This window comes from Bos grunniens, chromosome 2, assembly GCF_055505025.1.
Source record: "Bos grunniens cultivar Pamir isolate PY7600 chromosome 2, Bosgru_T2T1.0, whole genome shotgun sequence".
Taxonomy (NCBI): domain Eukaryota; kingdom Metazoa; phylum Chordata; class Mammalia; order Artiodactyla; family Bovidae; genus Bos; species Bos grunniens.
Genome location: NC_141166.1, coordinates 40721747 through 40746347, shown reverse-complemented (window position 1 = coordinate 40746347; position 24601 = coordinate 40721747). Strand labels below are relative to the sequence as shown.

Genomic DNA, 24601 nt, shown 5'->3' with positions numbered 1-24601 from the left:
AGTGGTGACGTCACAGATATGCTTCAATCTTTGTAGACAATGGTTCGTGATATTTGCCATCGTGGTCTCCTGGCATGCCGTAGCCTGTTTTTTACTTTGTAGGATGCTATCAAAGTCAAATGGGGCAATCTGAGGCCTCACTTGCCAAGTCCTCTGGGCAGGAGACCCCAGCCTTCCTCTCAGGTACTGGGAAATTGTGGATCTATTTTTAATTATTCAGCAATAAAGATAAATCAGGAGTTCTCCTTTATCTCCCCTTCTCCTCCTCAGAGGTAGCCTTTGAGACCAGTATTGGGTATTTCCTAGGAGACACTTCTTTACGCTTTTGCACGTATGATGCGTTTCTTTTCCTTAATACACATGGGACAATATTGTACACATCAAACTTGCAATCACCCTTTTTCACAAAATGATTTATCTTAGACGTCTTTCTTTGTCTACCTTGTACTTTTTTTTTTTTTTCCCCTCTTGCATTTTTAACAGTAAATGCTCACTGAGGAAGTTCAGTGATGGGAGGGGGAGGAAGAATATCCAGTAAACCTAATTAAAGATTAAAAAAATAGTTACTTTGGAATCCAAATTTAGAAATGTTTTAAGATTGTGATTAATATCTATAACATAAAAGTTGCCATTTTAACCATTATTAGGTTTACAACTCAGTGATATTAAGTCCACTCACGTTATTGTACAATTATTACCATTGTCCATTTCCAGGGCTCTTTGTTTTCCACTAAACTCTGTACCCATGAAACACCAGCTCTCATTCCTTCCCCTTCAGCCCCCGGCAGCCTCTATTCTACTCACCGTCTGTGTGAATTTGACTACTCTAGGTAGCTCATATAAGTGGAATCATACAGTATTTGTCTCTTTGTCCAGCTTATTGCACTTCGAATCGTGTCTTTGAGGCTCAGCCGAATTGTAGCAGGTAATAGAATTTCCCTCTTCTCAAAGTCTGAATTATATAGCCTATTGTATGTGTGTGCATTTATTTACCTATCCATCTGTTAATGGAAACTTGGGTGGTTGTACCTTTTTGCTCTTGGGAATAACACTGCCATGAACATGGGGGTGCAGGTTTTTGAGTCCCTGCTTTAAATTCTTTTGGGAAAATAACCAGAAGTGGAATTGCTGGATCATATGATAATTTTATGTTAACTCACTCTTTTTAAATACTGCACAACCTTCCACTGTGTACTTCATATGTTTATTGGCAATTCAAGTTCTCTTTTCTGTAAATTGCCCATTCTCTGGTTTGATTTTTAGTGGGACTTTAAACAGTATTTATGTAATCCGGGTAGTCTTTATCTGTTGTATATATGGCAACTTAGACACATTTAAACATGTTTCTACATCATTCAGATCCAAGACCTTGTCCTTATCTCTTTGATTATTTAAGGAACAGTTATTGATAAGAGTTTTTATTGTTATAAAAATAAAAGGAGACAGGCAGCCATCTGGATGCAACACAGGGCCTGTTTCTTCGTAGGTGTTCCATAAATATTTACCAAATGATTAAATAATATACTTTTGAACAGCCCATGACTATGATCAGTCAAATCCAGAAACTGAACTAAATTCTTACTGATACATCAGAGCACAGTTTTCCGTAAGTTTAACTTTGTTGACCAGTCTTAGGAAAAAAAAAAAAGCCAAGTGCCTCTGAAATAAGTAAATCAAATTTCTGCTGTTTGATAAGCACTCCAGGGAATCTGTATTTCCATGAGTTTTGCCAAAATGAGGCTAGTTCGAGATCAAATAACTCACAGACCAGAATAAAGAGTAGAAAAGGAACAGTGGTTCTTTGTTTTTCCACTTAATTTTTATTAATCTTTAATTAATTTTTAAAATTTGTTTTTAATTGAAGGATAATTGCTTTGCAGTATTGTGTTGGTTTCTGTCAAACATCAGCCATCGGTATACCTATGTCCCCTCCCTCTTGAACCTCTCTCCCACCTCCCAGTGGTTCTTAATCATACTTGGTCTTCATCAAAATCCTGCAAGGGAAACTTTATCACCCCATTTGACAGATGGGAAAGGCTCAGGATGGTGAAGTCACTTGCTGGAGGTCACACAGCTCATGGTAAAGAGCAGAGCTGGGAATTCATCCGTGTTCCATAAGCGAAGGCACTAATCTTCCTGACTGTTATCTTACCCTGTGTTCATGGTCCCCTAACACTGGATCTGAGTTACTGACAGGCACCGTGGCCAGAAGGTGGCTTTGCAGTGTATTGCCCTGGAAGGCGGGCAGGAGAGGAATCATGGTTTTGCTGGGTGTCCCGGATTGGATGTGGGGATGCAGGTTGGAGTGACTGCATGTCCTTAACCCTCTGAGGTTTACAGCTTCATTGATCGGGCCCCTCCTCCTCCTGGGACTGCTTCCCTGAGACCCTGCCAAATCCAGGGGCTGGAGGAGGTTCCTAAAGCCAGCATGAAGATTCCAGCTTGTCATCCCTTGGGAATGGCTCTCCTTATCTCCTGGGGGATGCTGCCTTCTGACTGTAGCCCCCAGAGATCTCTGCATTTCCCAGCTCTGACCATACTGGGAGCATTCAGCCCATAACTTAACATGGACTTGCATTTATTCTTGTATTGGTCTCTAAACTTTGTTCCTTGTCACATAGGCAGACAAATAGTGATTCCTCTGGGGTCAGAGATCTGCGTTATGTTTTTTTTTGTACACAACTCCCTTTAAATACAGCTCTAGAGCCAAATAGTGACTGATAAAGTATATTTTCAGTGAACCATTTCAGATCCTCTGTAACCATAGAGTCAGCTGAGAATAATTAGCATGAACAACTTCTTAGAAGAAAGATGTGGAGAATGCTTCAACTTGAATTTTATATTTCTGGGAAGAAAGTTGTGTACCTGTTTTTAAATGCAATCAGCAGAACTTTAATGGGAAAAGCCCCACAGTATCATTTATTATTTTCCCAGTTCTCATCTTGACTTCCCAGGGTTCTTGTTGTTGTTCAGTCACTAAGTCATCTCTGAGTCTTTGCGACCCCATGGACTGCAGCACACCAGGCTTCCTTGTCCTTCATTATCTCCCAGAGTTTGCTCAAACTCATGTCTATGGAGTCAGTGTTGGTATCTAACCACCTCATCCTCTGTTGTCCCCTTCTCCTTTGGCCTTCAATCTTTCCAAGCATCAGGATTTTTTTTCCAATGAGTCAGCTCTTCGCATCAAGAGGCCAAAGTATTGGAGCTTCAGCATCAGTCCTTCCAATGAATATTCAGGGTTAATTACCTTTAGGATTGACTGATTTGATCTAACTTCCCAGGCTTCCCTTGTGGCTCAGCTGGTACAGAATCCACCTGTAAGGTGGGAGACCTGGGTTTGATCCCTGAGTTGGGAAGGTCCCCTGGAGAAGGGAATGGCTATGCACTCCAGTATTCTGGCCTGCAGAATTCCATGGACGAGTCCACGGGGTCGTAAAGAGTCGGACATGACTGAGCGACTTTCACTTCAAATTTTACTTCAAACTTCCCTTCAAACTTCCCAGGCTTAGGTGTAGCTAATTCTCCAGAAATGTCTATTCTAGGGCCTGCGAAAATGGAGAGTGCCCCAAGGGAACCCAAGATGGTGGTGGTGGAGGTGGTGGCAGTAGAGATGAGGGGAAGGACCCATATTTTACTTGATGACCTGAAAGTTAATCTCTCCTTTTTCTAAAATATTTATCAATAATTATATTATTATTTTTTGGTCATGCCATGCTGCTTGTGAGATCTTTATTCTTTCACCAGAGGTTGAACCCGGACCTTCAGCAGTGAAAACATGAAGTCCTAATGACTGGACCATCAGGGAATTCCTATAATCTATCCTTTTGATAATAACTTTTTAATTGAAGTATAATTGACATATTTGTTTCAGGTATTGTTGTTGTCGTTCAGTTGCTGACTCTTTGCGACCCCATGGACAGTGGCGTGCCAGACTCCTCTGTCCTTCATTCTCTCCTAGAGTTTGCTCAGATTTGTGTCCATTGAGTCAGTGATGCTATCTAACCATCTCATCCTCTGTGGCTCCTTCTCCTTTTGCCCTCAATCTTTCTCAACATCAGGGTCTTTTCCAGTGAGTTGGCTCTTCGCATCATGTGGTCAAAGTTTTGGGGCTTTAGCTCCCTTCTGATGCATATTCAGGGTTGATTTCCTTTAGGAATGGCTGGTTTGACCTTGCAGTCGAGGTTTCACATATACAACAGTGATTCAATATTTTTGTAAATTACAAAGTTATCACAATATTACTGACTGTATCTCCTGTGCTGTACATTGTGTCCCTGTGACTTACTTATTTTGTGACTGGTAGTTTGTACCTCTTAATCCCCTTCATCTACTTCACCCATCCTCCAGCCCCACTTCGTGGTCATAAGCATTTGGAACTATGATCCAAATCCTATAGGGACTTTCTCTTTGCTGAAGGTTGTGGATCATTTTTAAACACAGAAGAGCCAAGAAGCTCACTCTTGTGTCATGTGATCTGCCCGTGCCATCCTGAATCTCAGCCATATAGTTTTGTTGTGAGTTCTACTCACCCAGCTGCTCTCACCTTTGAAACTGTCCCCAGATGATCTACTGATACCTGTTTTGATTATAGAAGTTCTCACTGAAAGAAACGGTGCACCCTGATAATGGAATCCTCTCCTTCTCTCGTCGCTTCGCTACAAGTCTTTAACAATCCAGCACCCAGAGGACTCTCCACTGGTGCTGTACCCAGAACTCAAAGGCCCTGTGAAGAACCATAATTAGTGTGAATAGGAACCTTTGACAACTGTGGAGGAAAGGAATGAAGACTAGTCTTATTGCCCTTGGCAACCAAAATACCTGACTCTATCAGGTACTTCCCTCTCAGGTGTGGAAGGCTCTTTGTTCTCACTTCCCAGGTAAGACCAGATGTGTCTATACCAGGGGGCCCCAAATTGTGGTCGTCAGCAGTCTGTGTGTGGAGAGAGGTTGCTGGTTTCACTCAAGGAAGCCAGGAAAGACTGATTCCCCTGTCACTGAAAATCTTTGTCCTCAGGAAGTGCTCAAAAGCTTGTGATTTGCACAGAGGTCTTTTGGAAGCAGCAAGGTTTGGGAGCAGACTTGCTCCCTGGCCATGATGAGAATCGATCAGTAACATCGTGAAGGGTTTGTGCTGTCCAATGTGGGAGCTTCAATGTGGCTATCAACTTTTAAATGAGTTCAAGGGAAATAAAATTCATCATTCAAACTCTCAGTGGTGGTCAAGTGGCTAAGACTCTGCACTCCCAATGCAAGGGGCCTGGGTTTGATCCCTGGTTGGGGAACTAGATCCCACATCTGCAAGTAGAAGACCACGCATGCCACAACTAAGACCCAAATACACAAAATAAGTTAAAAAAATTCAGTCTCTCAGTTGCATTAGCTATGATGTTTTACATGCTCAGTAGCTTGTGTGGCTGGAGAAGGCAATGGCACCCCATTCCAGTGTTCTTGCCTGGAGAATCCCATGAATGGAGGAGCCTGGTGGGCTGCCGTCTATGGGGTCACACAGAGTTGGACACGACTGAAGTGACTTAGCAGCAGCAGCAGCTTGTGTGGCTGGTGGCTTCTGTACGGAACATTTCTGTCACTGTAGAACGTTCTATTGGACAGCATCACTCAAAGGCATACCACTTAACAGAGGCCACTTTTCTGGTCCCAGGCAGCGGTTTAAGTGCACGGTTTCTGAGGGACCCAAGTGAGGCTACAGTGAGAATATAAATCAAGGTGTACGCAGAGCACAGGTATGGTCATTGGAGTGAAAATGATACTTTCAATAAACATTTATTTCTTAAATATAGCACTCGAGTCAACGTCACTCAAACGAGCATCAGAAATCTCAGTACTTGTGCAAGATACCGGTTCTGTCATTTTCGCATGCCTAACCTGTAAGTTGAAGCAGGAAATAAATCAGACTAAGCTGTGATAAACTGAAAAGTGAACAATCATACAGAGTCACTACAATCTTCAGACAGGGGAATGCAGGATGATTTGCAGAGTAGGAGACACGCAAGCAAAATTTGATGAGTGATAGAAAGCTTGGCAAATAGATAAGGAGAATGTGCCAAACAGAAGGAACTGCACAGACCTGGAGAACTGTAAGAAGTTACCTGGCAGAGCAATGTGAAGGGGAGGAAGGAGAGAAGCAGGTGCAGTCGCCACATTTTGTGGGTCCCATGTAAAATGAAGGCTTCCCAGGTGGCTCAGTGGTAAAGAATCCGCCTGCCAATGCAGGACATGCAAGATGTGGGTTTGATCCCTGGGTCAGGAAGATTCCCTGGAGAAGGAAGTGGCAACCCACTCCAGTATCCTTGTCTAGACAATCCCATGGACAGAGGAGCTTGGCGGGCTACAGTCCATGAAGCTGCAAAGAGCCAGACATGACTGAGCACAGCATAGAACACATACGGTGCAAAAGGCAAATACAGGGCCCTTGTTCAAAAATTCTTCAGAATTTCAAGACAGCAACAGCTGAGCATTAAATCCATAATGTGCCAAAGCACAGCTCACGAGCCCAGGAGGCCATGCTGATGGCAGGAAAGGAAGTTAAAGGGAAAGACAGGCCTATACCGTCAAGGGCTTCTGGGTCAGGCTGTGGTGTTCGGACTGTGTCCTCAAGGCAGCTGAGAGCCTTAAGAGACTTTTAAGTGGGGCTGGGGCAAGATCAGGCTTGAGCACTGAAGGGCTTGGTGGGAAGGCTGGTTAAGAAGCCACTGAAATGGCCTGGGGAGAGAGAGGACGAGAATGGGAGAAGTAAGACTGGACAGAGAGGAGATGAGATTCAGTGAACTTGATAACAGAACTTCAGGCTTGACGCCTTGTTTGCTGTGGTCCGGGCCAGGCCACCCTCCGCTGGGATCCTGTGTCCCTCTTTCTTTGCAGGTTCCCAGGCTTTGGGTTTCTGTGAGCCCTCTGGGAGCCAAAGGCTGAGGATGGAGGAAGATGGGAGGTGCCATACCCCAAGTCGCTCACCAAGCACCCTTTTGGGCCCCACTCCTCTGTTTGCCACATGAAGCAGAGGTTCCCTTGCCCCAGCTCTGGGGGCAACCAAAGCACCCGCCCCCCTCTCCACTCCAGTCCCAGACACCCCGCCTTTAGCAGAAGCTCAGTCAGCATTGTTTCCTTATGGCCTCCCTGGGATTTGCATTTCCTGACTTGGGGTGTTTGTGACATTCCAGGGGCCATTATCAGAGGGTTTCACTCTTTATTTCCTGAGGGAATCAGGTACCGTCCTTTTTCCGCGGGGTTGGAGATGGGGGTGAGGGAGCCGGTGTGGACAAGGCGTCCACTTCGAGCGAGTGGTACAGCTACATGGCGGGGCGCTGAGGGAATGAAAAATGAGCTCCTCCGCGGCCTCCGGGCCGCAGACAACGCGGAAGGAAGCCGGTGTGTATTCACTGCCCGGCGGTGTGTGCCAGGGCTCCTCTCTTTTCGTTAGGCGGTCTCTTCTCATCCTCATGACAATGCCTGAAGGTGAGCGCAGGGGCCCCCCTTTTGCACATGAACACCCAGCGGTCATTGGCAGGATGTGGATTAGAACTCTGGGGTCCCCCACTCCCACCCCTCTCTGGTCTCAGCAAACGCCGGGAACAGCCCCCAGTTCCCTTGGCTTCTACTTGACAGATGGAAAAACCAAACAGAGGAGGCACCAATGGTGAGCTGGTCCTGGGTAAAGCGAGGGGAAACTGTTTCTCAAGTGAGTGTGATTTTATTAAACCTTGCATGGAATGGATGTCTCCATTATTTAGCTTATTTAAAACAACAAACAAACAAGCAAAAAACCACCCAAACAACCAAACATTGGGAGTCTGGTCTGACTCAGACAGAGGGACAGGGGAGGCATATTTAGTGCATCTGAAGGGAAATAAAACCCCCCAGGTCACAGAGTGAAGTTGGCACAATTTTACGAATTGGGCTGCACTGGGTTGGGTGGTTCCAAGAAAAATCTTACAAATGACACAGGAATATTCTTGTTTGGTGGCCAGTCTGACGTGGTGCATCTTGGCACATTCTAGAAACTGGAGGGTGTGGTAGGGCAGGTGGGAGGAGAGAGAGGCCAGTCTAAGGGCAGGGTGGCTGCCGGCTTCTGGGGTTCAGAGAGCATCCTTTGTACCCGGAGCTCTAACAAGCAGGGAACACGTTGATTTTTGGGAGGGATCCATGAGGACCAGAGGAGTGAAAACCGGGGGAGCTATGTTTCCAGCCTCAGAGCCCTCTGACGAATGTTCCAGGTGACTACTAGCTCAGAAGCCAAGGCTGCTTTTTCAGGCTGGTCTCGTGTTTAAACTGGGATATTCATCTTTACAAGCAGGAAAGAGGTCTCTTGGATACAAAAGTTTGGCTGAGAGAAAAAGTCCACAACCTGTGGCTCTGGATTAAAGGGCTGGGCCTCTGGGGGCATCTTCTAGGCTGCAAAAAGGGCCAGGCTGCTGGAAGGGCACTTGAAACAAATAAAACAGTGACTCCCAAACTCACCCATATGTCACGTTCTTCCAGAAAAATACCCTCTGTAATTAGTTACAAGCTGTAGAGAATGAAATCCAATTTACCTGTCAAAGAGAAAGACTGAATTCCCCGCCCCCCGCCGCCCCCCACAACCCACAACCCAGATTGCTGGGAGCGAGTGTGGCCCCTTCCTTCCCCTGGCCCCACCTTTCTCCCCCCACCTTCTAGATTTGAGAAGACTGAAAAAAAATAAAATAGAAAAGTTGGGAAAATCCTCTAAAGACACACAGTGTTCCAAGCACAATCAGACCACTAATTACTGTTAAGCCCAAGCCCTTTTTTGTGTTCTGAGGGGGGCTTCAGTGTGTGGAGACCACTTGGATCTTTTCATGAGTTGGGGCTAACCCCTGAATAGCAGGTTTTTTTTTCTTTTCCTTTTCAACATTTTTTACTGCCTGCCTTCTTCTCCTTCATCTTCATCATCATCTTTTCCCCTCCCTTTCCTTCTTTTTCTTTCCTCCTGTTTTTTTTTTTTTTTCTTTCTCTGTTTTTCCTTTTTGCTTTTCTGATAGCGTTTTTCTTCTGGCGTTGTGTTTTAAGTCTCTAAATGAAACTTGACTGCCCCCACGGCCGGCTGGAGAAGCACAAAGGCCGCCCATTCCACTGGCTACAGTAACGCCATTGTGTGTCCTAACAATGCACTAATTGGCGGCGACAATTGTGGGGTTGGGGAGGAAGAGGGGGGCCGCTCTTTTCCAATCAGCCGGCCACTGAAATAAAGGGACGGGAGTGAGGACGGGAGGCCCAGGTTCCCGATGGAGAGGGGGAAGAGACCCACAGAGGGGGCACAGTGCTGGCGTTTGTGCTGGGCCTTCTCAATTAAAAATAAAAACAAAGGAGAAAAGAATTATTTTGAAAAAAAAAAAAAAAAGTACAGACTATGCCACAAACAACTTCAGGGTCCTTGACCCGCTTCAGGGGGAGAGGGAGTGGAAGGGAACCAAGGTGAGGCATGGTGAGCGTCATGCGGAAGAACCTTTTGGGAAGGGAAACTTGAATCAGTCGACCTGCACATCCAACATTTCTGTGTTTCTGCAAACTGATGCAAAAGTGGGGGAGGTTGGTGAGAAAAGGTTCTGAGAGGAATACCGGACAGGATAGTTGAGAGGCAAGTGCTGAGGTTGGTGAGTGGTAAAGTCCTCGATTCAACCACATTTCTCAAGAAGGGGAAGCCAGCGAGGGAGAAGGCTTCCATTTATTGGATGGTGGTAGATTTGTTGTTGTTGTTTAGTCAGTCAGTCAGTCATGTCCGACTCTGTTGTGACCCCGTGGACTATAGCCCGCCAGACTCCTCTGTCCATGGGATTTCCCAGGCAAGAATATTGGAGTGGGTTGCCGTTTCCTTTTCCAGGGGAATCTTCCTGACCCAGGATCGAACCTGAGTCTCCTGCATTGCAGGCAGATTCTTTACCACTGAGCCACCTGGATAAGGTGTTCATATACTCCAGAAGCTGCAGAAGGTGATTCTGACTTTTAAAATGGTCGGGAAGGGGGAGCTGAGCAAAATGGTAAACAAGAACAGAATGATAACCAAATAGTGCTGTTGAGCCCACAGGGCCTGCTGGAGAAGCCCCCCAAATCTCAGGACCCCAGCCCCTGGAGCCAGCAAGAGCCTCAGAGCCACTGGGTTCCAGCTCACAGCCCGGCTGTACACAGAATGAGCCACCTTCCCAGACCAGCCTCAAAAGGACCCACTCCTGGAAACTTTCCTGGCCCGGTGATATGGACCCACACGCTGTCCACGCTCTTCCCCTATACCCTGGATGCCTCTCCTCTCTTTCTGTGTGTCAGGTCCGGTGCTAAATGTCTTGTCTGCATTATTTCACTGAAATCTCACCCCAGCCCCATAACCTGATGACTATTATTATCCCCAGAGAGAAGGAGATAACGACTTGCCCGATGTCACCGAGCATCATAGCTGAGGAGCCAGGAATCTAACAGTTGCAATAACAGCACTGGTAAACACTGCCCTCTTGGCTTCAGGGAACACCTCTCTCCATTCACTCTATGTACATTTCGGGTTGGGGGTGAGGAGGCAGGGAGGCTGTGCTCCAGCATCTAACAGAACACTTGACATATGGGAGGCCTCCAAAAGGTTTGTTGACCAAAGAGGGCGGCAGGGAGGGCTCTCACTAGCAGACATTCTTTGTGTGCTTGTGGGTCTCAGACTTCAAGCTACATCAGGATCCCCTGTGGGGGAAACTGTTAAAATACAGGTCTCCCCTCCTGTCCCCATGTACCCCAGTCATGAATGAACTGAGAATGTGCACTTCTAATACATCCCCAGCTGATGTTGTGAAGCTGGTCTGGGGACCACAGTTTGAGAAGGGCTGCTCTAGTTCCTGCATAATGTTCACATTGCATCAGGGATTCCATTCCTGCCATTATCTCTGGTTTTGTTATTGTTGTTGGTTGTTTTTGTGGTGTGAGATCAGAAGTTTTATTAAGGAGGAATTAAGGGTGAAAAGTTTTGGCCATTGTTGTTGTTGTTCAGTCATTAAGTTGTGTCTGGCTCTTTGTGACCCCATGGCCTGCAGCACATCTGGCTCCCCTGTCCTTCACCATCTCCTGAAGTTTGCTCAAATTCATGCTCATTGAATTGATGATGCCATACAACCATCTCATCCTCTGTTGTCCCTTATTTGTCCTGCCTTCAATCTTTACCAGCATCAGGGTCTTTTCCAAAGAGTCAGCTCTTTGCATCAGGTGGCCAAAGTATTGCAGCCTCAGCTTTGGTTCTTCCAATGAATATTTAGGGTTGATTTCCTTTAGGATTGATTGGTTTGATCTTGCAGTCCAAGGGACTCTCAAGAGCCTTCTCCAGCACCACGGTTCAAAAGCATCAATTCTTTGGTGCTCAGCCTTCTTTATGGTCCAATTCTCACACCCATACATTACCACTGGAAAAACCATAGCTTTGACTGTATGGACCTTTGTTGGCAAAGTGATGCCTATGCTTTTTAATATGCTGTCTAGGTTTGTCACAGCTTTGACCATAACAAGAAATAATCTTAGATTCTTTCCTACTTTAAAAAACAGTCTTAATCAAACAGTGATTTATATCTAATTTAAAAAATAAGATGATCAGTGATATGCCCAACTAACAACACCGCAAACAATGACGTGCTTTAGAAAATATCTAGATAGAGTCTTTTATTTGGGAAGACGTCTTGGAGAGTTCTTTTCTCCTCAATTTTTGTGCCTCTTAATTTTATGTCATGAATATTGTATACTTTAAAGTGAAATGCTCCTCCAGTGGAAGAATTGAATAAAGAGGATTTTAATTCTAAAGTCCTTTTGGTGAGGACATCTCGGCGGATGGGTAAGAAGTTGAGGAACCCACCCCCGGGGACCCCCAACGTGTTGGCTCAGGAGCTAGTGCCTTGGGTCCCAACATGGTGCCAGGGAACAGACAGGACCCTCTGCACTGGGGGAAACTGCCTCCCTGCAAATAAAGGGTTCTGTCTCCACTCAGTTCTCTAGGGACCAACCCTGTTTCTTGAGCTAGTCCTTTTAGTTAGTCAGGTATTCAGCATCCATTGGTAAGTCACTATCGTCATGTCAGGGGTGCAGCAGACTCCTGAAATGCCCCCTTTTCTCAATTAAAGGCAACTTTCCCTCCAGCTTTGGTGCAGCTTTCTGAATGGAGAGGTTGAGGATGATGCACCCTGGCAGTGCTCACTCTTGTGTGTTCTTGTCTCCTGGCTGCATGGGGTGGCATGAATAGGGCAGGGGGTACTGTCCTCCGAAGAGACTGGGACCTCTGCTCCCTAAAGAAGGAGAAACGGAAGCTGGAATGGGACCGTAGCCCTTACAGTGTGTCAAGCCTTCAGGAGGACCACCTGATTTTGTAAAAGCTTTACCGTCAGAACAAACAAAACAAAACAAGGTATTTGGGGGACCATGAGATAAATTTGATTTGGGATCGAGCAGCAGATGATAACAAGAAATTATTACTACTTTTGTTCAGTGTGTACTGGCATTGTGACTCCATAGAAGAAAAATAAACATCTTTTGTAGATGTGTGCTAAAGCACATCAGCATGAAATATCATTATGTCTGAGATTGGCTCTGTGATATTTTCTCAAAAAAAGAAGAAGAAAAACAAGCGTAGGTGGAACAAACAAGGCAAACATCGAATAATTTTTATTTTTAAAAAAGTTTATTATTATCTCCAAATATCCCCATGGTGGGCTGCATATGAGCTGACTATTGGGGTTCCGGGGGGACAGGTTTGGGGCCAGTGTGGGCAGAGCTAGTTCCCAGGACTTGCTGGTTGTTGGACCACATGTTGATTTTGATATACGTTTGCCACAAGTACTGGCACTTGGCAAACTCCATCAGTCAGTGCCAGGCCTCTGCTGTCCCCCTTCCCCTTGGTGTGGAATTGAACTTGCATGAGCAAGAGGTATTTCCTGAGATGTCTATCATTAGACATCTCCTCTGGGCACTGGGGCTGCAGTGGCTGCTTCCTTGGTGGCCTCACTCCTGGGCAGCAGTGAGCAAGCCATCTGGGGAGCTTGGCCCAGTTTAGAATTCACATTCACTTCCCTGCCTGTGCAATTGGAATTTATTTCCTCTGCAAAAGGCTTGAATCTCAGAGCAAAATACCTCCAGCTGGGCTTGAGTATGCGTGCAGTGATCCTAATGGAGAAAGATTCTGGTTTATTTTCCTAACAGCGTGCACCTTGTGGTCTCCTTGGAACCCGGCATTATTAAGAGTGTGCCATCACAATACAGCGCGGAAGCTAAGGCAATTTGGATGTCCTTGGGCCCCAAATTAATATGTGCTTTGTATAGTCTTGTAATCTGGAAGGCAATTTTCCATAACACAGTGAGAGATGTTCCTTTTATATATTTGAGATAATTTAGCTCAATGTTCATTTGAAAAAATGATGGTGCTAATAGCGGCTCTTCAGCTTCAGAACAACAGACCGTCCTGAGAGAGCACAGAAGCCATGGAAAGTGATTCTCATATCAGGCTGTCTGGAAGGGATTGGATAAAAGCTGGAGGAATTTCCCCCAGACCAACAGCTGCCTGAGATTGTATGGCAGGATCTGAAATACTGTATGAACCCATGAACTTGAACTGATTGGCTTAAAACCAATAGCTCTTAATGGAGGAATATGAGATAGAGTGGGGGGCGAGGGGGTTATTATGAATTTCCTGATTGTCCAGGTAAATTGTAAGTCATTGCACATAAATCAGAATTTCTGTATGCTCAGCTGTGGTAACAGTTTGTTCTTCCTGCTGGACCTTTCTGTCCAAGCTATGAAGGAATAGATACAAACAAGGAAGGATAAATGAATCTGCTGTGTGGGTTTTGCCTTGGGCTTCCTGAGTATTATGTACCAGGGGCCATTGTTCTCTTGGGGAAGGAATCCTCTACTCCAATCAGAATCCAATACAGTAATAAAAATCCACTTTAAACACCCCCCCCCCACACACATACAACCTGGCCCCACTCAAGTCAATAATGTAATTTTTAAGGATGTTGCTTTAGAACAAGTCCCAAGTTCATTTCTACTTGCATCCTTGCCCTTTGGAAACACTGTCTTTCTACAATGATTCTCAATAAAGTCTTTGCTGTGGAGGTTCCCCCTCTGGTAAGCACTGTGGGAATGGAGCAGATCACATCTTTTATAAGACTGAACCATTTGTACAAGTGCTCCATCAATGAGGAATATTTGTCATCATCAAAGTTACTGACTTCATAAAAGGAGGAGGGGGAAGAACTAACTTTCCATTCACCTGCAACTGGCAGGTGGAGAAGGCAATGGCACCCCACTCCAGTTCTCTTGCCTGGAAAATCCCATGGACAGAGGAGCCTGGTGGGCTACAGTCCATGGGGTCGCTAAGAGTTGGGCACGACTGAGCGACTTCACTTTCACTTTTCACTTTCATGCATTGGAGAAGGAAATGGCAACCCACTCCAGTGTTCTTGCCTGGAGAATCCCAGGGATGGAGGAGCCTGGTGGGCTGCCGTCTATGGGGTTGCACAGAGTGGGACACAACTGAAGCGACTTAGCAGAAGCAGCAGCAACTGGCAGGAGAGCTTGAAGATTGTCAGTTCAATAGATGCCTGGATTCAGAGTGACTGTGGTTAAATTAAAGTCTATAGTTTTTCCACGAAGCCAAGGCAAATCTAGACACGGCTCAGGTTTTTCCGAATCTCCGAGGCCTTGCTGGGGAAGAAGCACCTAGTGAGTTTCCATTTAAACAACACTGTCTGGAGTGATAAGTTTCATGTTTGTCAGGTGGGCCTGACCTCGGCACAGACTGTCACATGCATACATTTGAGGACAATTGCAGCATAATGAGGAGGAATGAAAAAATGGAAGGAAGGGTACAGGACTGTCTTTGTAGACCAGCTTAGTCACCTGTGGCCATGACTTCTATTCACCTGGCTGTCTGGCAGCGGTATATACTGGATAAATAGACACTAACCACACCCCGGAAGAAAATGAAGAGGGTATAAAGTTCAGGTTTTATGAAAACAATGGCAATCTATGAGCAGCAGGTTCCAAAGTACTGGGCCTGTTCGGTGTCTGTTGGGAGGAAGGGAGACAACAGCTGTGAGCTGGAGGGCAACTAAGACAGCTCAGTCCCGCTACATACCTTTGACATCTTTCCCACTGTGGACTTCCAGTATCCCAAGCACTTGGCTATTTCAGGGAAACTTGTTTCATTCAGTCTGCTGCTGCTGCTAAGTCGCTTCAGTCGTGTCAGACTCTGTGCGACCCCAGAGATGGCAGCCCACCAGGCTCCCCGGTCCCTGGGATTCCCCAGGCAAGGACACTGGAGTGGGTTGCCATTTCCTTCTCCAATGCATGAAAGTGAAAAGTGAAAGTGAAGTCCCTCAGTTGTGTCCGACTCTTAGCGATCCCATGGACTGCAGCCTACCAGGCTCCTCCATCCATGGGATTTTCCAGGCAAGAGTACTGGAGTGGGGTGCCACTGCCTTCTCTGTTCATTCAGTCTAGTGGGTTTTAACTTTTAGGACGCACAGGGCTCACCCAGGGAACTTAAAAAAAAATACAAATACTCAGGCCCCATCCAGAAAGATTCGGACTCAGTTGTCTGCAACGGGATCCTGAGTATTTTTGTGTTACTCCTGTGGGAACCGCTGATTAAAGTCATCATCTAGTGGTTTCATCAAAGGACAGGACTAGAAACGATTCAGGGAGATTCCAATCACATCTCCTGAGGGTGGGGAGAGAGGAACAGAATGGTGTCTCTTTCCACCCTTTGGAAATGACTTGTGATAATGCGAAAACTTCCTGCAGTTATCCAGTCACTCAGGTTTGCTGCCACTGGGGGAAGGCTAACCCGTCCTGTAAATCACAGGAATCGGGGCTCTGGCTGCACTGTCTAGTTTGGTTCAGTGAAACATTAACTTGTTTCTTTTTATTGTGGATTGTGGCAGGTTGCTCGTGAAGATGAGGTCCAGTTGTTCCTTGGACGGAATGGGCATGAGCTCCAGTGGCTTTCCTGGGGGTGGAGGAGGGGGAGCTGGGCATGAACTTGTTTAGGTGTGTCCTAGAGAGTGAGGCTCAGAGTCCACCTGCGGTAAATGTTTAACCAGAAGCACCTTTTCTGGTCTCTTCAATGTCTTTGAGTAGGTGAATTTCAATGGGGCTTTTGAAAGGTTCCGAGTGGACAGTTGTGCCTGTGGTCTTTTTTGTGGCCATGAGGGCCAGCCCTGGGGAAGGTCATGTAGATATTTTCCATCACCTCTCGGCTCCCAGAGGGCTGCTGTCCTCACAGAGATAAGTCCTCTCTACTTTCACTCTTTGCTCTCAAAGTATGGTCTTCATGGTCTTCGGGAATGACCAGTGGCCTTGCCTACCATCTGGCACTTGCTTCTCTAATTTGGAGAGTGCAGTGGTGATGAAAGCTTGGGGAAAAGCTGGGATAGATGCTCCGTGTGGGAGCTGGGGTGGGTTTGTCTCAGATGAGAAAGAAATCATGGTCTGTTTCGGCCAATGAGGCCTAGAGCACCACATTTGTAATTTTTTCAAAGTTTAATTATATTTTTCATAAGCATAGGAAGGGCTGATGAGAATATTGAGGTTGAAGAAATCAGGAAAAAATGAAGTCTGTAAGATTAATATTAAGAGCTATTTTATATATCTATATATCTGAATCATTTTGCTGTATACCTGAAACTGACATTGTAAACCAACTACAGTTAAAAAAAAAAAAAGTAAAAATCTTAAGAACTATTTCAAGGTCCCAGTAGCTCACTTTCAATAAAGTTTAAATCTTGACTTTGAATTAACATCCAGCACTCATCTTGGGCTTTCACCACCCCCGCAAAAACAGCATTTGAATGGAGTTGTTATGAGAGGAGAAAGTACTTTCTGCATTGTTTATTGAGAGAGAGATAACTTTATACATCAGGAACTGGTGCACTTAAATTATATGACAGATGACTGTAAAAACTAGGGGTCTTGTCCACAACACAGTTTCTTTTTTTTATTATTACAGTTATTGATATTTTAAAAAATGATGTAAACAAAACTATGGATAACTTATGCCCAAACAAAAGGCAATAAAATCCAGAAAACAGAAACAATACATATATAAGTTACAGTAGATATTACAAATAGCTCAACACAGAGTGACAGAGTAATAGCCCAAGCCCCAAGTTTTAGACAGTTCTGTACAGCATGAACAGAAATAAGGGAAAATGACATCTATCTGACCCAGGAGCGTTAAGAACAAGTTGTGCAAAGACTTCCGCACCCCACGTTCGATACTCTTCATTTACAACCTACACATTTCCTCTCTTTTTACTGTTCTCTAAAGATAGATTTTTTTCCCCCCTTGAATGTTCTAGGATAGGCTACTCACAATAGGATCCTGAGAGGTGACCAAATCAGAACCTAAGCCTCTGGTGGTGAAAGCCTAATGTAATAGCTTGTTGGACTGCCCTCACCACGTAGAAATGCCTTCACTACAATCATCCAAGAGGCCTCTCACTTCCCACTTGGAAGACAGGTGGCAAAATAAAAGAAACCCTTTATACAGTAAAGGAAAAGAAAATCCTTGTGTTTGGGTAATTTTTTTCACCTGAAAAAGGCTAAGTTCACTGACTTTACAGATTGGAATCTAAATAACCAGTATAATTTCTCTACCCATTGGCCTTGACATCATGACATTCCCCTGAGTTTGGTTCATGGAAAGCAAGCAAGCAAGCAAAAGGAGTAATTTGAGAAACAGCATAAAACAGAGTCAAAACATTATGTGGTTGTGTTTTTTGTGTTTCCTGGGTAAGTGTCAATGGCGCCAAGGAGTGTTTCCACTAGTCTGCTCTGACAATGTGCTTCCAACAGGAACCCTTGTACTCATGAGGTTAAGGCACCAGGTTAAATGAAGGTGGAAGGTCTGGCATGTGCATGGAATATGTGGGCTCCGAGCGTGCCTGTGTCGAGAGCAGCCAGCAGGGAAGAAGCAAGGTGATCCATATTGAGGCAAAGGACCCTGCAGGCTTCAAGTGGGTCTGCTAGTCTAGACTAGAAGCACGAGGCAGTACTGTAAGGCACTCCTACGGGGAAAAAGACATGAATACGATGGTCAGTGTGAGGAGCCACGAGCCCCAGAGGTCCACCAGCCAGTTTACCAGGCCTGAACCTGGGCTCAGAACTGCGGCAAGGAAGGTCAAGGGAAGGGAAGAGAGGCTGGTCTGCAGCTCAGCGGCCTAGGAGGGTATCTTATTGTGCTAAGAGTTGCCATAAGCGCCTGAATCTTCTACCTGGGTAACAACTGGCTTCACTGCAGACCTTCCTAACAAGAGGGCGTCTCTCTCTACAGGGAAAATCCAAACAAAACAGCAGCTGTCTCTTCACTCGGGGTTAACAGTGCCTTCCATTACCTTGGAGGCCACTGCAGGAGGAAAGGGCTCTATTGCATGATCCCTTGGAGCCCATTTAAAATAAAAGCCCTGACGACTGTGGGTGTGCTTGAGACGGTGTTCCACACTTTTCTTTTGACTTTTGTCAGTGACTTTTGACAATGGCTTGGGGTACTGGTACTTCACTGTTGAAACACTGTTTCCCATGATAGAAATCCCATTTGTCGGTTTAGATGAGCTGAGCAGGGCTTGTTCACCTGTCACTGGGTTCAAGTAGTGAAGTAGGGCAGTGAGTTCTACTAGACTGAGGATTGGAAGAACAGTGCAGAGGACACAACACTCGGAGCTGTTTTTAATGCCCAGGTGTTGGCAAGGACCAGGGAAGGGAAAACAGAGAGTGGTTCCAACAACTCAGTTCAGGCCAACGAGGGCACGTTCGCTTCGTTTTGCCCCAACTCTCTACTTTTCTCACATTGTCTTAGAGGAAGAAAAGTAGTAAGACAGGAACCTCAAGCAAATAAGGGGGCGGGGGGAACTGCACTTACCTCTCTTTACTGGGGGAAGTAAAAAAAATAAAAAAGAAAATCGCCTTGTGTTGACTCCAGGCAGTATTAGAATCAGGAGCTGAAGATTTACTTCACAGTCTAGTTACTTCAGTCAAGAGCAGCCTGTCAGTGGAGGTGAGGAACACTGCCCCCACACAGCAACAGCAGCGTTGGCTTAACCCTAAATTAGGAGCCGAGTGTATCTTGGCTTCCTCAGATCATGCCTCTGTTTGCAGAAAATGCTCAGTTCGGCTTCACCCAAGTCCTACCCTGATGCAACGATTTACGTGTGGCCCTTTCTGGCTCATGGGTAGAGACAAAGCCACAGGTTTGGAAGTCATGCCTTTTCGAGAAGGCATGGGAAGAAACTATCCAGTGTCGGTGTGCAGTGTGTACAGATGCACAGACAAAAACAGACAAAAACAAACGCTGGACCCCATGCAAGGGGACTCGCTGTAGCTTAGCAATGGTGGCCTCCGTGCAGCCAGAAGGAAGCCAGGCACAGTCCCTCAGCAGGGGTCTGAAGGACACCACTGGGTTGGCTGGAAACCACAAATCCCAAGTCCTAGCGATATTCCCTTCTTGGTGGAGGCCTAGTCTGGAAGAATCCAAAAGCGATTGCCTTCTCAGCTCATCAAATATTAAAGCTCCTAGAGAGATTACTCTTAAGCACAATGATCATGAAGACGACCATAATACCGTCCCCTGAAAAGGCAATGAGGCAAAGGGGGAAGATGGGAGTTTTATGTGGCTTTCACATACAGAGCTTTCAACTTGGAGAAAGAGCCACCCTGGAAAGAACATGACTCCCATCCCAGTTGACTGCTTTTTAAGTACTTTGCGGCCTTCCTGCTGCGGTGCAAACTGAGGTCTATTTTAGGAACCGGCTTTTTTACTGCAGGGTGAGATGCCAGCATTTCACCAGGCTTGGACTGTCCCACAATCGAGTTTCTGGCACGGTGAGGAGGGATTTCCTCAAGTGATACACCAGGGAAGGGGCCTTTCAAGAGAAAAGAGGTTCCCTGAAGTTGGCTGCCAGCCCTAGGAGATTAATGGGCCATTTTCTCCTGGGCTTTATGTACAAGATATTTAATATGGGATGAAAAATGGACCATGAGGGAAAGCAGGTATTAGCTTAGGTCTTAAGGAGGTGGTAATCCACAGATTTGCTTTCGTTTCGACAGTTTCTAAGTAGTGGAACAATTACCTACAGTGCACCAAGTAATTTGTTAGGGTCGAAAACAGTAAGGGCGTTCAGGTGTGCGCTAAGGTATCCTGGGTTGAAAACAGCAAATTTGAATTTTCGTGGCAGACCCAACTGCTAAGCCAGCTCTGCCCTGTCCGTTCATGTTTGGGGGTTGGTGGCTGAGTGTGTCATGTAGGCCTGCGGCTGGCACCGGCCAGGCTGTCGGGGCTCCACAAAGAGGAGGGAAATGGGCTGCTGGGGTATGCTTCCAGCTCTGGTAGCTGATGGTGATAGCACATTTATCATTTTTTTTCCCTTTCGAAAATAAGCAACAATGTGGGTGGGAAGTTCTCCTTAGAGGTTCACAGGGATTGCCACTATTCTGCTGGGCCTTGAAACAACCCTGGTAAAAGCCAAGGCCTTGGGAGCACAGACCCAGAGTATCAAGCCGACTCTCAGTGGGTCTGACCCTGGGGCCTGTGAGACAGGACAGGAAATTCTGTACATGCAGCCAAAGTGCTAGAAGGGAGGAGATGGCCCTGTACTCTGGGTCTCCAATTGCAGTGTGCTAGGGATGGCCTTGCTGACAGTTGGAGTCACAGATACATTAATTACGGCGAAGGCAGAAGTAAGCTACAGTGACAGGGAGCTGGGGGCGGAGGGAGAAGGCACTTTGCCATCGGAGCACATCTGTTTTATAATAAGCGGGTCTGTAATTCTCTTGTGAAAGATCACGTTTTGCTATCTTCTCTGAGGCTGGAATATATAAATACTGTATTTCACGAAGGGGAAGAGGAAAGGGGAGATGATCAAATTTGTTTGCCTGTTTGCCAAGCGCTTGTTTGAGATTTTCCACCCTTTTTCTTTTGTGTGTAACAGTTTCTATAGAGTGGGGTGGGGCGGGGAGAGGGAGTCAACTTGTTTTTCTAAAAGTAAAAGGTACCGTAAGGCGTCTCATGAATGGGGCCCCGGCCTTTTAATAAGTTTTCATGCCTTGGCTACAGCTACTGTATAATCAGAAGATAAATGCATGAGTGGTGCTGAGCTATTAACGTTGAAATGTGTGGTCTGGGGCCAAAGGAATGGGTGTGGGTTGAGAGGTGAAATGCTCATACCCAACAGTCTGCACAGAAGTGAGTCTGAAATGTCACATCTCCAAATGAACAGAAGCATCATGAGCTGGGATTGGAGGGAGCCAGGTGTGGGAAAAGGAGCAGTGGGGTTAAATGTCCCATGGGCTGTGTGAACACTGGTTCTCTAGGTCCTGCTAGGAGTGTAGCTACTAAACCATGGAGGCTTTGAAGGCATCTGCTTAGAGGAACGGTAAGAATCTTCTCATATAACCTACTGAGAATTGCTTAAATATAAGCTTATTTTTTGATTCTAGAAAGAGTTAAGGTGGAAGGAATGGGAGCCATGCTTTCTGGTGCCAAGCTATCTGCCATTTTGGTCACCGTGGCCACTGTGCTAAGAGGGTGCTGCAGAGGGAGAATACCCCCCTGCCAAGTGCCTGAGCAACTCACTCTCATTCTCATTCCTTATTAGCTTAGCACTTTGCATCTCACTTCAAGGTGGCAATGATGCATGTGCGTGTATATATATATATTTAAATAATATTAGATTTAATTCCTTAATTATATTTGTCAGTTTGGTATTTTCTTCATAGTCTAAAGTTGGTACTGTGAAGTTCCAAGGTGCTCTGATTTTTCAAAACAATTAAAGTATGAAAGCAGATGTGGTGACATTGACAAATGAAAGGTAGGAGTGAAAGGGCAATGAAGAACAATAAAAATAAATAAAGTGTAATGAATAGGTGGGAACTCCCCACACAGGATTCTGTGAAAAGAAAACTGCAGATCCTGTCTTGGAATGTGTGGACTCTACACCCGACCTCCTGGTCTACACACTGATGTATTTAACAATCCTAAGCAATTTCCTCCAGCCAGCACCATTTAAAAAAAAAAAAAAAAATCATCCTGTCACCCCTGGAACTCCTGGAAAACTGCTCTTCAGAGCCATGTTTCCAGCCTGGCAAATACGGTCACGTCTCTGGGCGGGTGTTGGGATTCATACCAGCAAACAGATGGACAACATGTAGGTTACTGAGGTCTCTTGTCAGGAAAAAATGCTTTCTGAGATTAACTTCAGAACAATTTAGCTCCTCTAATAAATTAAGGACACACGCTTTCTGTCAGAGGGAGCCTGCACTCCTGATTTCCAAGCTGTTTAACTCAGCTTAGGGGATCCCAGCCTTTGTGAAGACACGGAGGTGGGAGCCGGGACATGGGCTCCTGGAAGGATCCAGGAGTCATTGCTGTGTTTTGAAGCTTTTCTTATGAAACTTGATGATGGGTGCTTGCCTCAGTTACCTCATCCTCTGTGAAGGCTAAAAATAAATAACACAAAAATAACTCAAAGCACTCTTCTGGAGAAAATGCTTTCTCCTATGTCTTGTGTAATAAATAGCTCCTGAGAGCCCACAATGTCTGAACTATACAGCCTTGCGTGTAAACCATGTTTGGCTTGGGGGCAAAGCAGCTGAAATTCATGGCTAAGTGTAATCCCGCTATTGGTAACCTCTTGAGCCACAAAGCTCCATGAACCTTTAAGACAATGACTTATACTGAACATACGTACAGGACATATAGGTATGTGTGCATGTACATTTATAAATATATATATCTAGCTGAGGATGAGACATTAACTTCCCCCAGAGGGGTCTAACTGTCTAGTTTGGAAGCCACTGGGGCTGATGGATGGTTGAGAGGTCACCGCCCGGCCTTGGACTCCTGCTGAGTCAGGTGTTCTGGTAGGACAGCTCAAACATGTTGCAAGCCTCCTCCAGGCTCTCATCCATGTTCAACCTCCGCCAGAAAGACTTCTGCTTCATCTGCAGCTCTCGGCGGACACATCGCGGGCAAGGGACAGACTTCTCTTTGCATTCAGCGTGGAAAACAGCTCCACAGCTTTCACACCTGCAAGAGCCAACCACGGAGATGATGAGTAAGGTTGAAGTGAGCAGAGCAGGAGGCTGGAAGTCCAGACCTCTGCACAGCTCAGGTCACAGCCTTTTATTCCTGACCCCTCAAAGAGACGTGACTCATAGAAGTGGATTCTTTCCTTTTCCAAAAGACTCAAAGTTGAATTTCATTTGAAAAACATGTGGGTTTTTTTTTTTTCTTTTTTTTCTGATTAGAACTACCTAGGGACAGGCTTATGTTTTCTGGGTGAAGGGGAGTCTGCAGTCAGTTAGCGATTTTGTGATCATGGTTACAATCGACAGAGCTCTAGAAGCTCCATGTGTTAGCTGGACTGAGAAAGAAGTGGGGGTAGTGACTCTAGGGTGAAGTGACAGAAAATAAGAGTGGAGTGCCCTGCCAACTGAAAACACTCCCAACACCAGTGACAGCCCCCGTGTCACAGCTGTGAAAATGTGGCTCCTCACTTCCGCTAACAAGAGCCAAGCAGTTCCCTGTCACTCCCTACCTTTATTTGACACTTTGCAAAGTGTCAAAATGGCATACTTTCAATTTCTGAATGATAGACTGTGGTCTGTTGCTCTTTTGAGTTTTGTTTTTTTAATTAGAAACTCCCTCAAACCTTTCTATAGCTAGCTTCATAACACACGTGGGAACAGTAAAGCATGAGAGAGTGGGGGAGAGATCTTGTTTTTTAAGAAAAACAAAAAACACACAAATGCTGTAATTTATAGAGGAGACATTCCAGGTGGATGATGTTGTTTGGCTTGGTGGAAGCCTGTAGGAGTCTAAATGGCTTGTTTTTACTGCAAAGCCTTTAATAATGAGTAACTGACAAGCTTCCCTAGTGGCTTAGATGGTAAAGATGCCTGCAATGCAGGAGACCTGGGTTCAATCCCTGGGTCAGGAAGATCCCCTGGAGGAGCGCATGGCTACCCACTCCAGTATTCTTGCCTGGAGAATTCCATGGACAGAGGAGCCTGGCAGGCTACAGTCCATGAGGTTGCAAAGAGTCAGACATGACTGAGTAACAGGTTTCTCACTTTCAACTGACTAGCACAACTATAGCTGCTCCATTGGGTGGCTTGCCAGTGAGGATTAAGTTCTCATCCTTCCTCACGTGAGTGACAACCTAGGACCTCATCCCAGGAGCCCAGGGAACTGGGCCTGTGTGATTTTGCTCCACCGGCAGTGTCCATGCAGGTTCAATGATGGCTGTGAAGGAGCTAGTCCTCAGGGCTCAGCCTTATGCCTCCTACTTTTCTTTGAGTTTCAGACCTGGGTGTGAGATGGTCTTTGGAGCACCACTCCCTGGCCTGCTATTGGCTCAGGATTCAGAAAGTTTGGTCAAAGGAGGATCTTCCCACCCACTCTGGTACCCAGGAGAGAAGGCAGGGACTTAGCGGGAGAGGCACTAGTGTGTGGGGAGGGGCTGTATCTACCAGCTTAAATCTGTATCTGTATCTATCTTAAATCTGATAAATCTGTATCTATCTGTATCTGCAGATTAAAAGACAGAAGCTTCACTGTACC

General features: G+C 45.8%; 1 protein-coding gene across 3 annotated transcripts in view; it reads right to left on the bottom strand.

Annotated features, from left to right (window-relative positions):
• Positions 1-16860: 16860 nt before the first annotated feature.
• Positions 16861-24601, bottom strand: part of PLEKHM3 (pleckstrin homology domain containing M3) — a 223389-nt gene continuing 215648 nt past the window's right edge. For all 3 annotated transcript variants that reach the window (XR_015143057.1, XM_086343271.1, XM_086343275.1), the window contains one exon: positions 16861-23065. Coding sequence is in view for 2 of the 3 variants with exons in the window: in XM_086343271.1 (XP_086199397.1) it covers positions 22888-23065 (178 nt within the window). In the remaining variant the exon portion in view is untranslated. The remainder of the gene's footprint in view (positions 23066-24601) is intronic.